The sequence below is a fragment of the Carassius gibelio genome, chromosome B20, assembly GCF_023724105.1.
Source record: "Carassius gibelio isolate Cgi1373 ecotype wild population from Czech Republic chromosome B20, carGib1.2-hapl.c, whole genome shotgun sequence".
Classification (NCBI taxonomy): domain Eukaryota; kingdom Metazoa; phylum Chordata; class Actinopteri; order Cypriniformes; family Cyprinidae; genus Carassius; species Carassius gibelio.
Genome location: NC_068415.1, coordinates 1,590,221 through 1,604,417, shown reverse-complemented (window position 1 = coordinate 1,604,417; position 14,197 = coordinate 1,590,221). Strand labels below are relative to the sequence as shown.

General features: G+C 35.2%; 1 protein-coding gene across 2 annotated transcripts; it reads right to left on the bottom strand.

Moving 5' to 3' along the window:
- Window positions 1–540: 540 nt before the first annotated feature.
- Window positions 541–13,132, bottom strand: LOC127984023 (squalene synthase). 2 transcript variants are annotated; one of them, XM_052586478.1, is made up of 8 exons: window positions 12,947–13,132; window positions 9,475–9,572; window positions 8,456–8,639; window positions 5,034–5,162; window positions 4,652–4,843; window positions 4,340–4,516; window positions 2,276–2,428; window positions 541–2,207 (listed from the first exon to the last, which is right to left on the bottom strand). In XM_052586478.1, the coding sequence occupies exons 1-8, from the start codon at window positions 13,043–13,045 to the stop codon at window positions 1,983–1,985; spliced, it is 1,257 nt and encodes a 418-aa protein (XP_052442438.1). In that variant the 5' UTR covers window positions 13,046–13,132; the 3' UTR covers window positions 541–1,982. The 2 variants fall into 2 exon arrangements, with proteins under 2 accessions (XP_052442438.1, XP_052442437.1); XM_052586477.1 differs by lacking the exon at window positions 12,947–13,132 and having other exon boundaries at window positions 9,475–10,030.
- Between the last annotated feature and the right edge of the window lie 1,065 nt (window positions 13,133–14,197).

Genomic DNA, 14,197 nt, shown 5'->3' with positions numbered 1-14,197 from the left:
ACCTGCTTGCAGTGCTGCGTCTGAACACTTGCTCATTGTATCTATGGAAATGTAAATCTTTTATTCAATAAAAGTCAGAAATATAATATTGCATGGCGGGATGCCGTCCAACCCAAAACATGATCACCTCAGAACTCACAAATTACTACATTTTCAGAAATTACATCAACTTTTTTATTTTATTATTTTTACTATTTAAATTAATTTTTTTATTCTAGGTCTGCAACCTAGAAATGTTCAAAAACCGAATTAATTCTACAACTTTTTATTTTGTTCTATGCAACCTAGAAACTTTTAAAAAGTTCCGATATCTCAGAAGTTTGCCAACTATTTAATTAAAAAATGTTTTATTGTTATGCAGCTTATTTACTGTTTACATATTTAATATTATATTTATATTCATATTTATATTATATTATATATTTTACTTAATATTTATTATTTTAAGTCTACAACCAATAAACATTAAAAAACGTTTCACTATATTCTTGTTGAAAGGCGGAAAAGTTCCTCAAATGCAATTCAATGAATCAAATGAAATACATTTTTTATATATTTATTATCTCTAAATGCATTTACAATTCAAACTCCCACATTACATTATTAGCAATGCTAATTAAACCAATCTTTTGATATGTACAGTTCTCTAGCTAGCTTTTCCACATAAAAGCTGTATATTAAGGGCACTTTAATCATTTGCTGTAGTGCAAAACATCCAAACCACACGAGTGAACCTGATGAAAGCTGTCAAGAACACCTCGGCTCATTTTACACCCCATAATAAAAAAAAATATATTTTTTCAAACAATTTAAAGTTTGTTCAAAAGCGAAATTTTTTTCCTTTACATTTTATTTAGATCTTATTTTTAATTATTTTATTTTACTCCCAAAAATCTAATAGCAGCACTGAGAAACTGTAATGAATGAAATGCAATAAAACATTACAATGCATCATTTTAATTTCTTAGTGCTGATATCAGATTTTTGTAAATAAAATAAAATATATAAATAATTCCATTACAGTTTTTTTTGCATTGTGAAGTATTATAATATAATATATTATTATAATAAATATTAATATAATTAATTCCAATGCAAAAAATAACAATGGTCTTAAAACTTGATGAGAAATATGATCTAGACATGTTCTACCGTGATCAGTAAACCCGCAACTGCTTGAGAGTTTGTGTGTAACTGAGAACCTTTAACGGAACCAAATAAATCTCTGTCCAAATGATAAGACTGACATTATATTATACTGGAATGAAAACTTCTGGTTTTAGATGTTTAAGATGATTTGATGAAACAGAACAAAAAAGATGAGCGTCATAAACATAACTTTAGAATAATTCACATTTGAGCGTCTCAAATACACAAACATCCATCAAAGACACACAACTGAACACAGAACAAACAAAACAAATCATCAGATCATTTATCACCACTAAAACAAAAGAATATATATATATATATATAAACATAAAAATTAAAGGGATGTAACTTTTTTATATTTTATAATTTTCATTAAATATATAAAACTACTTGTATAATTTTATATATTAAATTAGTTTGTATATAATACACAGAAAGCTATATTTTTTCTTTTTATATTTCTCTCTCTCTCTCTCTCTCTCTATATATATATATATATATACACACACACACACACACACACACATTTTTTTATTTATGTATTACATATATTTTTTTTTCTCATTTGATTTTGAACACACACACACACACACACATATATACAGACACACGCTTTTCCATGTATTACACATATAAAACCTAATAAAATGTATTAAAAATGTATATAAATGCTCATTTTAGAGCAGATTTTGTACTATTTCTTATTGTTTTCTCATTTGATTTTGGGGTGAAAATGACCTAAACATCATTGAGTGTCACAGAAAGATCCCTAAAGATCCCCGACTCGTTCTGTGGTTTGGCAGTGAGTTCAGCGCTGCTCCGCGTGTGTCTCAGTGTCCGTGCATGTCAGCGCCCCCTGGTGGCTGTCCGGCCGCGGCGTTCATGTACTGCCAGCTGAGCGCCGCTAACAGCATAGCGGCCGAGATGTAGACGGGAGAGATGTGGTGCGCTCGGGACGAGAGCGCGGCCGGAGACAGACTCTTCTCTCGGATGAGGCTCAGGATGCGCAGAGTCTTCTCTCGCGACGGATCCGAGGCGGACACTTTCTGCAGGATCTGTGAGGAGAGGATCGGGATTAGCGGAGCACACGGGTTTGAGCTAGGGAGCGTGTTTCTGGACGCACCTCTTGACTGTATTGTGCGATGATGCTCTGGACGGCACCCATGCTTGTGGCCTGCATCATGAGCGTCACGGCCTGACCCTTCCGGATCTTCACCACGCCCTGAAACACCTGAGGATTGTTGTAGCACGCCGACAGAGTCGCTATCGCCATCACCTGGTCGGAGGAGGAACAACACCACACAACTGAGATCACAATCACAGTCTAAAGCCACATGTTTTATATGCATGAGTTTTGTACACTTTTTGGACTTGTTTTTATGGCCTCTTATGGTTGAATAATATAACCGTGTGCAGATCTTTCACATGTGTTTCAAATAAAAAAATTAAAATCACGATTAATCGTTTGACCGCACTAAATGAAAATTTCACATTTCTCCCTCGCAGCTTTTTTTAATTTAGTCTCTAATAGTTTTTATTTTAAAGAAATGTAAATATTGTTAGTCATTTAAGTTTTAGTGCATGTTTGCATAGAAAAACAACGTACAGCAGCAAAGAAAGTATCCATGCATTAATCTGTGCACAATTTCTATATTCCCTTTATTTATTTCTAATGCATTGAATAATATAACCGTGTGCAGATCTTTTTGAGTTTCACATGTGTTTCAAATGATTTTAACATGATTTTCACATGTGGTTTTTCTGTAAAGGTTTAGATCACTGTATGTCTGAAGGAAAGAGACCGTCTATAACCATCTACAACCATAAAATAATAATTACTGTGTTCATATGCCACATTTCATCTTATTTACTTGCAACAACACAATGTACAACATTCAAACGCATCCATCTTTGTTGTTTTACTATCATACTTTTTATTCATATTGGGAATTAGTTTTTTATTTTTATATTTTCCTTTTAAATTGAGTTTAAGTTTTAGTTATTTTGTTGTTTTAGTCATTCAATATTTTTTTGTTTAAAAAAGAAATTGTATTAACTTTTATTTCAGTTTTAGTCGTTTTATAACTTCACCTTTAAAAAAAACAACAATCTGAAATCCTGGCTTCATAAATAAAGTAAAATAAGTTGACATTTTTATATTCTAATTTGAATTCATTTTATTTTTGTATTTTTTGTTGTCATTTTATTAAAGTTTTATTAATGTTGTTGGGCGTTTTGGTCATTTTATTAGTTTTTGTGTTTTTAATGGTTTTAGTTTGAGTAACTTTAGCACTTCAACTTCCTTTTTAAGTGAAATAATATGTTAAAAAAAATAATTCTTTTTTAATTTTAATTTCATTTCAAGTTTTAGTAATTTTATTATTAATTAATTTTTTTATACATTTTATTTCATATCTTTTTTTTAGTGCTGTCAAACAATTAATCATTATTATCGCACCAAAAGAAGTTTTTATCTATATATGTGTGTGTACTGTATATATTAATTATTATATATATATATATTATATTATATATATATTATATATATATATATATATATATATATATATATATATATATATATATATATATATATATATATATATATATATATATATATACACACACACAGTATATATATTGAAATATTTCCATGTACATATTTACATTAACATAATTGATATTATATCTACATATTTAAAATGTATAAACATAACATATTTTTCTTAAATATATACATGCATGTGGGTGTATTTATATATACACAGTAAACACACATATTATGTAAACAAAAACGTTTATTTTGGATGCTATTAATCGTTTGACTGCACTAATAATTTTAGTACAAAATGAAAATGTTTAATTTCGCCTTCGCAGCTTACTAATACTTTTTATTTATTTATTTATCTTATTTAATCTCTAATAGTTTTTCATTTAAAGGAATGTAAATATTGTTAGTAATTCAAGTTTTAGTGCATGTTTTCATAGAAAAACAACATACAGCAGCAAAAAAAAGAAAGTATCCATGCATTCATCTGTGCACAATTTCTATATTCCCTTTATTTATTTCTATAATCCGCATGCGCTCACTATTCTCTGTGTGAGACTTGAACACAGTCTGGTGTTTGTAAGCGCCATTAAACCGCACAGAAACAGATGAAGCTTCAGTTTGAGAAATGCATCAGACCTGAGGAATGGCACAGAAGTTGAAGACGCTCTGGTTGCGGAGGCGGGACAGATATTCGATGACGTCTGGGACGTGATGGAGAGCATCGGTCACCAGCAGGTTGAGACAGGACAGAGCAGAGCTCAGGTGCTGAGGACGAGCGAAATCCTCCAGACGGGACGCAAACTGACTCCAGGCCTGCGGCACACAAACAGACATCACATGCACGGACCACAATCCCACCAGCAAAAATGCTACGGTAAAAAACAGATTTGCGGTGATGTTTGTCAGCATCGGCTGCTGGATGAAGAGCGCAGGGTTAAAGGTTTGTACCTCCTGTGGCCAGAAGGCTCTTCCCTCCTGTTGGTCCTCCAGATAGTCTCTGATGATGTTGGTCTTCTGGAGGAACAGACCCATGGAGTTTGCCAGCTCTGTGTCCCAGCCCACCTCAGCGTCCTCCAGCTGGGACGCCGAAAACAGACGGGACAGGCCGATCCCCACCAGACCCGCCACGTAATGACAGTACTGAGGCAGACACATTTATACACATCCGGACAGATGTTTACAGCAGTGTGTCTCATGCAGAATGCCAGACATGCTTTAAAATAGAATAAGAGCACTTCTGCATCGCTTTGGTGAATTATACGTCTGTAAATCTACACGCAGATGGATAAACATCAAACTAACACGTCATTAATACATCTGTAAAGTTAACCTTGTCCCACTCCTGCATGGATGAAACCTTCTTCTCCAGGAATTCGGACATCCCCACACCCATCCGGTAACAGATGTCTGAAATCACCTCGCGATACTCCTGGCCCAAGTTCCTGAACTCCACCGAAATCTGGAGGAAAGGGGAACGAAAGCGTGTTTTAGAAAAAGTGTATAAAAAGATATTAAAAGCATGACGTGTAAATGCTGCATTTTACAAAAGCTGCAAACAACGACGTTAAGTTCAAGTTGGTTTACGTACAAGAAAACGTCATATGAAACCGGGGGGTTTATATCAGGGGTTTGTGTTTTCATCTCAAATTGAAAATAAATAAATACATAAATATGTCTGATTAAAAAAAAAAAGTAAAAAATTACTGATTACAGAACTGGCTTTACTGACAAGATGCACATTAATATTGTGCCGATATTTATCATGCATATCTAAAAAATTTATTACATTAAGAATCACATCTGAGAACAATGACCGTTATATTCATGAATTTATAATAAATAATGAACAGTTTATAATTCTGGTGTACAAAAACTATACATTTATTATTAAAACAATCGTATTAATGAAATGGAAATTTTAAATTTTAATTTGGAGATAAATTTTGTGTTCAATATAAACATAGTACAGTTGCAAAAAAATCCTAAAAATATGCTTCTTTTATGCAAAATACACATCCTTACATTGCGTTGTGTCGTGATGTTTTAATATGACAACAGAACACATCACATCACATTAAATAACAACACATCACATTACTTTACTGTGATGTGTTGTGATGTATTGTTATTTAATGTGATGTGATTTGTTGTTGAGATGTGTTTGATGTGATGTGGTGTTGTGTTGTATTGTGTTGCATTGTGATGTGATGTGTTGAGATGTGATGTGCTGTTATGTGTTTGATGTGATGTGATGTTGTGTTTTGTTTGTTGTGATGTGATTTGTTGTGTTGTGTTGTGATTTAATGTGATGTGTTCTGATGTGATGTTTTGTGTTGTATTGTGTTGTTGTGTGATTTGTTGTGTGGTGATATGTTGTGATTTGATGTCATGTGTTGCATTGTGATGTGTTGTTGAGATGTGTTTGATGTGATGTGATGTTTGTTGTGATGTGTTGTATTGTGATTTGTTGTGTGGTGATGGGTTGTGATTTAATGTGATGTGTTGTGATGTGATTGTATTGTGTTGCATTGTGATTTGTTGTTGAGATGTGATGTTGTTATAGTGTTTGATGTGATGTTGTATTTTGTTTGATGTGATGTGTTGTTGTGTGATATGTTGTGATTGGATGTGACAAGTTTGATGTCATGTGTTGTGTTGTGATGTGTTGTTGAGATGTGATGTGATGTGGTGTTGTGATGTGTTATATTGTGATTTGTTGTGTGGTGATGTGATGCAATGTGTTCTGATGTGTTGTATTGTGACGTGTTTGATGTGTTGTTGTGTTGTGATAGGATGTGATGTGTTTGATGTCATGTGTTGTGTTGTGATGTGATGTTTTGTGATTTGTTGTGTGGTGATGTGTTGTGATTTAATGCAATGTGTTCTGATGTGTTGTGATGTATTGTTATGTAATGTGATGTGATGTTTTGTGTTGTAATGTGCTGTTGTTATGTGTTTGATGTGATGTGATGTGATGTGATGTGGTGTGGTGTTGTGTTGTGATGTGATGTTTTGTGATTTGTTGTGTGGTGATGTGTTGTGATTTAATGCAATGTGTTCTGATGTGTTGTGATGTATTGTTATGTAATGTGATGTCATGTTTTGTGTTGTAATGTGCTGTTGTTATGTGTTTGATGTGATGTGATGTGATGTGGTGTTGCATTGTTTTGTTTTGGGTTGCATTGTGATGTGATGTGATGTCAAGATGTGTTGTCTTGTACTGTTTTGTGTTTGATGTGATGTGATGTGATGTGATGTGGTGTTGTGTTGTGATGTGTTGTATTGTGATTTGTTGTGTGGTGATGTGTTGTGATTTAATGTGTTGTGTTTGATGTGATGTTCTGTGTTGTGATGTGTTGTTGTGTGATTTGTTGTGTGGTGATATGTTGTGATTTCATGTCATGTGTTGCATTGTGATGTGATGTGTTGTTGAGATGTGTTTGATGTGATGTGATGTGGTGTTGTGTTGTGATGTGTTATATTGTGATTTGTTGTGTGGTGATGTGATGCAATGTGTTCTGATGTGTTGTATTGTGACGTGTTTGATTTGTTGTTGTGTTGTGATAGGATGTGATGTGTTTGATGTCATGCGTTGTGTTGTGATGTGATGTTTTGTGATTTGTTGTGTGGTGATGTGTTGTGATTTAATGCAATGTGTTCTGATGTGTTGTGATGTATTGTTATGTAATGTCATGTTTTGTGTTGTAATGTGCTGTTGTTATGTGTTTGATGTGATGTGATGTTGCATTGTGTTGTTTTGGGTTGCATTGTGATGTGATGTGTTGTCAAGATGTAATGTGATGTTTTGTGTTGTCTTGTACTGTTATGTGTTTGATGTGATGTGATGTGGTGTTGTGTTGTGATGTGTTGTATTGTGATTTGTTGTGTGGTGATGGGTTGTGATTTAATGTGATGTGTTGTGATGTGATGTTTTGTGTTGTATTGTGTTGCATTGTGATTTGTTGTTGAGATGTGATGTTGTTATAGTGTTTGATGTGATGTTGTATTTTGTTTGATGTGATGTGTTGTTGTGTGATATGTTGTGACTTGATGTCATGTGTTGCATTGTGATATGATGTGTTGTTGAGATGTGTTTGATGTGATGTGATGTGGTGTTGTGTTGTGTTATATTGTGATTTGTTGTGTGGTGAAGTGATGCAATGTGTTCTGATGTGTTGTATTGTGACGTGTTTGATGTGTTGTTGTGTTGTGATCGGATGTGATGTGTTTGATGTCATGTGTTGTGATGTGTTGTTTTGTGATTTGTTGTGTGGTGATGTGTTGTGATTTAATGCAATGTGTTCTGATGTGTTGTGATGTATTGTTATGTAATGTGATGTCATGTTTTGTGTTGTAATGTGCTGTTGTTATGTGTTTGATGTGATGTGATGTGGTGTTGCATTGTGTTGTTTTGGGTTGCATTGTGATGTGATGTGTTGTCAAGATGTAATGTGATGTTTTGTGTTGTCTTGTACTGTTATGTGTTTGATGTGATGTGATGTGGTGTTGTGTTGTGATGTGTTGTATTGTGATTTGTTGTGTGGTGATGTGTTGTGTTGTATTGTGTTGCATTGTGATTTGTTGTTGAGATGTGATGTTGTTATAGTGTTTGATGTGATGTTGTATTTTGTTTGATGTGATGTGTTGTTTTGTGATGTAATGTGACGTGTTTGATGTGATGTTATGTGATGTGATGTTATGTGTTGTGATCTGTTGTGTTGTGATCTGTTGTGTTGTGTTGTGTTGGATTACCGTGGGGAAATCCTCCAGCACCTGCCGGTCTTTCTCTCTGCTCTCGCTGAAGCTCCACTCCGGCTGATAGAGGAACGTGTGGAAGTCCTGCAGCAATGGGACCTTCTTCTCCAGCGGGATGCTCATGTCATCCTCCACTGTGTCCAGAGCTCGCAGAACCAGGTAGAAAATACACACCGCATGCCTGAGTGAGAGATTTAACACCCATCAAGATCTGCAGTACATTTCTAAACACCACAAACAGCATCTATACTGAGCAGCTGATATAAATACAACACAGCAGGTCCAGAAACATATCACACATGACACAACGAATGCCTTACATGTTTTACTTTAATATTATCCTAAACATATGAAGTGTGCACAATTTTTAGAAAGATAAATGCTAAATAGCAGATTTCTATTGTTCACAAGTATAAATTGTTATAGAATTTATATAAAGCATATATATATATATATGATCTTCTTTTATAAAATATATTGCATTATGCAATATATGTATGTTTCTGAATGTATATAGGCCTATCCAAAATTCCAGATATCTTACAGAAATTAGATTTCTTCCATATTTCTACAGAAATTTGCTGTTTTACACTTTTATTATCATATATAATAAACTGCACACACACACATAAACATACATGAATCTATAATATATATATATAAATGCATGCAAAATCTCAGATTTATTACTATTATAAAAGTTATAAATTAGAAACGATAGAAATCTGCTGTTTTGAACATATACACAAACATAAATTGTATAGATTTCAGTATGTAGGCTACTTAGAAAATGCATGCAGGTTTGTTTTAAGTGCATGATTAATAGGCCTAGATTAGCATATTGCAAAAAGACTTTGCAAAAATGCATAGAAGTTCCTCACTCGAGCAACTTCTTAAGAAGACACATGCTCCTCAAGGTCATTTATATATATAACCACAAACATTGCAAACAAGTAAATGCGTGCACATATGTTTCTAAAGCGGTTGTTTGGTGACTCCTCTCCCGCGGACCTTACCGTAGCTCTCCGTCCAGGGCCTGGATCACCGCCGCGAAGCTCCGGCTGGTCTGGTTCAGATACGCGTAGCAGGTCCGCAGGGTTTCGCTCATGGAGTCCTGGCAGGAGAAGCACACAAAGGAGGGGTGTCGGTGAGTCCGGAGCGGGTGAGAAGCACGGGTCACCAGCCGCCCTTCCTGCGCGCTGCGCCGCCCGCCGGAGAGCACCGAGCGCAGCGACAACGAGCGCTTGATCACGGAGAACGGCGCTGCGCTCTTGCCGCCGACCACAGCCATGAGCGAACGAGCTCCTGCAGCTCCTGCTTCTGTTTACAAGCAGTGCACAACTTTCCAACTTCAGTTAAACTTTAAAGTAAAGCCATTCGCCAGAGAGGAAGTGAAACCGAGCGTCAGAAGGACGCGTTTTTAAAGCACGCCTATATGTAATCTGATATGTAAACAGACTATAAGAGCGTTTCACCTCATATTGAGGTTTACGCATATTAATTATCCTCCCCGCTATTAGCAATAAAGCACGCGCATGTTTTCAGAGCGCGCAGTTCGCCAAGTCCGCACTTCTGGACACACCTACTCAAACACTCTTCCACACTTAAAAAAAACAGAAAAGTGATCCTCGTATCTGTGTATGCGACATATGGGGTGACCGAAACTTGAAAATAAAATAATAATTATAATAATAATTATAAAAAATTATTAAAACTCATCTGGACCAAAAATATATTTTTTTTAAACTGAGACTTTTAACTGAGAACAATATTTGGGTGCAAAAAAAAAAAAAAAAAAAAAAAAAATCTAAATGATTCGCTTTTAAAGTTGTTCAAATGAAGTTCTTAGCAATGCGTATTACTAATCAAAAATTAAGTTTTGATAAATTTACGGTACACTGTAAAAAATTATTGTGATCTTAACAGTAAAAGACTGTAAAAATGCTACAGTAAAAACCTGTTAACTGGTTATCAGTAAGTTTCCATACTATATATGGTGAATAACTGTAATTACATTAAATGTAATTGTACAGTAAAATTACGTTAAAATTACATTTTTTGGAAGTGAAAAAGAAAAAGTCATTGTTGAATTTACAGTGAAAAACAGTAAATTGGATCTCCCAGAATTCCCTGCATGACACTTCATATTTTATGTTTTTTTATTGAAATAATTATGTTTCTTCTTAGTTTTTTTTAATCAGTTATCAACTTATCAGTTGTGTACATCAGGGTTTTATCTTTCATCTAAAGTTGTTAAATTAACGTTTATTGCATTATTTCAGTATAATGTGTGTTAACATGATTGTGTTTAGAGTTTGGTCGTTATTAGTACATTACAATGGTTCAAAACAGAAAATAGTATTTCAGTGTGTTGGTTTATTAACATTAGATCAGTTAAGGGGGGGGGGGGTGAAATGCTATTTCATGCATACTGAGTTTTTTACACTGTTAAAGAGTTGGATTCCCATGCTAAACATGGACAAAGTTTCACAAATTAAGTTGTACGTTTGAAGGAGTATTTCTGTTCCCAAAATACTCCTTCCGGTTTGTCACAAGTTTGGGAAAGTTTTTTTCGAGTATGGGTCTGTGTGACGTTAGATGGAGCGGAATTTCCTTATATGTGTCCTGAAGCACTTCTGCCGGAAGAGCGCGCTCCCGTATAGCAGAGCACTGAGAGCACAACAGACTTCACTGATCAGAGCGACGCGAAATGTCACAAAAGAAGTGTGTTTTTGGTTGCCAGGGCAAGACAACCCTGCACAGATTACCAAAAAAAACAGCATTAAGGGACCAGTGGATGGAGTTTATTTTTACAGAGCATCAACGGAGTTGTGCAAGTGTTTGTGTTTGTTCCCTGCATTTCGAAGATGCTTGTTTTACAAACAAGGCCCAGTTTGACGACGGATTTGCGTATCGTTTATTTCTTAAGGATAATGCAATCCCAACGAAAAAGGGTCACGATCGTGTGTTGGAACCGCAGGCGGTGAGTAAAACTGCTTCAAATATCTCTGTGTTGTTAACTTAGCTATCAGCGTGTAAGCACATCAAGTAAACAACATGCGATGTTGTCATCAAACTGCACTTTCCACATGTACAGCTTAAAAAAAAAAAAAAGACGACATAAAGTGGAACTTAGTCATTTTCCAAAACCGCTAAGCAAATATATACAGTTTAAGTACATACCACATAGAGACTGATTGCTGCTGCTGCTCTTTCAGTTTCAGCCTCTGGATCTGATTCTGGATCATAAATAAACGGCTGAATCTGACTGTTAGCCATGGTTTGTTTTGGATGTTTTTTTCCCTCAAGGTAATGTCACAGCTTCCAAACGCTCTCAACGCAAAAGCCTACTGGCGCTCGTGATTCTTTAGCTCCGCCCACAAGTCACGCCTCTAGGCGCTCGTGTTTTTCCGGGAAAAATCGGTACAGACTATCTTTCTCTTATGAATATAATAAAACTAAAGACTTTTTGGAGTTATGAAGGATGCAGTACTACTCTATAGGTACTCAAGATTAACAGGAGATTGAGTGAAAACGAGCATTTCACCCCCCCCCCTTTAATGAAATTCTGTATTTTGTTGTAAATTTAAGTCTGTAAAACCTAAAATGTTGCTACCATATTTTTAACAGTAAAGTTCTGGCAACCACACCTGCCAGTATTTTACCGTAATTTTCACAGATTTTTTTTTTAATAGTAAAATTTACAGTAATTTTAGGAAATTTACAAAATATATTCATGGAACATGCTCTTTACTTAAGATCCTAATGATTAAAAAAAATAAAAAAATAAATCATAATTATGACCCATGCAATGTATTGTTTGCTATTTCTACAAATATATCTGTGTATAATAATAAATAAATAAAAAAAAAATTTGACATTGACACATGGAATGTTCTCATACTTAACTACAAATTTCACATGTGTCCAATCCTATGGCTAGTAGTGCATAGGCATATATTAAAATAAGTATATATTGCATTTATACAAACTAATATACAGGTAGGTATTCTTTGCATGCACCATGCAAATCTCTTATATTAATAAGAGATCTATCTATCTATCTATCTATCTATCTATCTATCTATCTATCTATCTATCTATCTATCTATCTATCTATCTATCTACTGTCAGTGTGGATGTGGATTAGCTGTCAAACACCCTGTCTCACCCTCCAGTCCTCAAAGCTCATTATATAAGACGAATCCTGGCTCTCCAAACCAGGATTAAATCAAATCCATCTGATGGTGACACGTTTATGCACTGCTTGCTGGAAAAGCATAATAATGTGACATCTTCAGCACTGCAGCTGATGCAATTAAAGTTTCATCTCTGCTTAATCTTCTTTAAATGTAATGATTTTAATGCTCAGTAATAAATAAATCTGACGTGCATAATGACAGGTAAATACAAAACATGTATTGTGCATGGACATGCATGCACAGGGAATGAATATTAGAGATGAATGCTTAAAATGCATTTACTTACATAATCCAATTTAGGCATTACGGAACGACAGCCTCCTAATTTGTATTTAAAGAGGTTGATTATTTCTTCCGGGTGTCCTAGGGACTTGAGGATGTCCATTTTCGCCCGTGTGTTTATCAGGACGCTTTTCTTAACGGGTGAGCAGAGATTCTCGCGCTGCTATTTCCATTCAAACTCTCTAGAGATCCAGGACAGCATCAGCTAACAGCGCAGCTACCATCCCTCACTCACACGATCGACTGACTCTTCTGATTGGCTGAGGCGTCATGGGCTTAGAGCGCATCGGCCAATGGGAAGCGAGAGCGTCTGGTGTGATGGCCCGCCCAGTAGCCAGTAGGATGGACGCAGAGCTCATGCGAGGCGCTGATTGGTCAGGCTGATGATGACGTTGAGAGACACCGGGATGGTGTGTACAAAAGAAATGAGATTCACCTCAGATTGCGAATTAGAACTGAAGCATAACGATTATTAACTTAATTACTTATAAGACCAATATCGTTTTATATAATATAAAACCACTGTTATTTAACATTATTTGTGTGAATTACATATCTGACACTGGAGCACAATATCAGTCATAAGTAGCATTTGTAGCAATAGCCAACAATACATTGTAAGTGTCAAAATGATATATATTTTTTATTATTCCAAAAATCACTAGGAAATTAAGGAAAGATCATGTTCCATGAAGGTATTTTGTAAATTTCCTTCCGTGAATAAACACTTTTTAAAAAAAATTAGTAATATGCATTGCTAAGAACTTCATTTGAACAATTTTAAAAACGATTCTTTTCAATATTCAGATTCTTTTTTTTTACTACCTCAGATTTTCAAATAGTTGCATCTCAGACAAATATTGTCCTCCTAACACATCAATCGAAAGCTTATTTATAGGGCTATTTAAAAAGAAAAAGACCAGTATGACTGGTTTTGTGGTCCAGGGTGACATTTTGAAAGTGAAAGTGACATGACATTCAGCCAAGTATGGTGACCCATACTCAGAATTCATGCTCTGCTTTTAACCCATCCGAAGTGGACACACACACACAGAGCAGTGAAAACACACACACACACACACACACCCGGGTAGCCATTTATGCTGCGGCGCCCGGGGAGCAGTTGGGGGGTTCAGTGCCTTGCTCAAGGACACCTAAGTCGTGGTATTGAAGGTGGAGAGGGAACTGTACATGCACTCCCCCCACCCACAATTCCTGCCGGCCCAAGACTCAAAGTTACAACCTTTTGATTGGG

Bases quoted from the DNA above. Each gene is read 5' to 3' on its own strand.
- LOC127984023 (XM_052586477.1), bottom strand. From the start codon at position 9,749: ATGGCTGTGGTCGGCGGCAAGAGCGCAGCGCCGTTCTCCGTGATCAAG. The intron at 8,640-9,474 runs GTAAGGTCCGCG...TCTCTCACTCAG, and splicing joins GCCCTGGACGGAGAGCTACG to GCATGCGGTGTGTATTTTCT. The intron at 4,844-5,033 runs GTTAACTTTACA...TGTCTGCCTCAG, and splicing joins CCATGCAGGAGTGGGACAAG to TACTGTCATTACGTGGCGGG.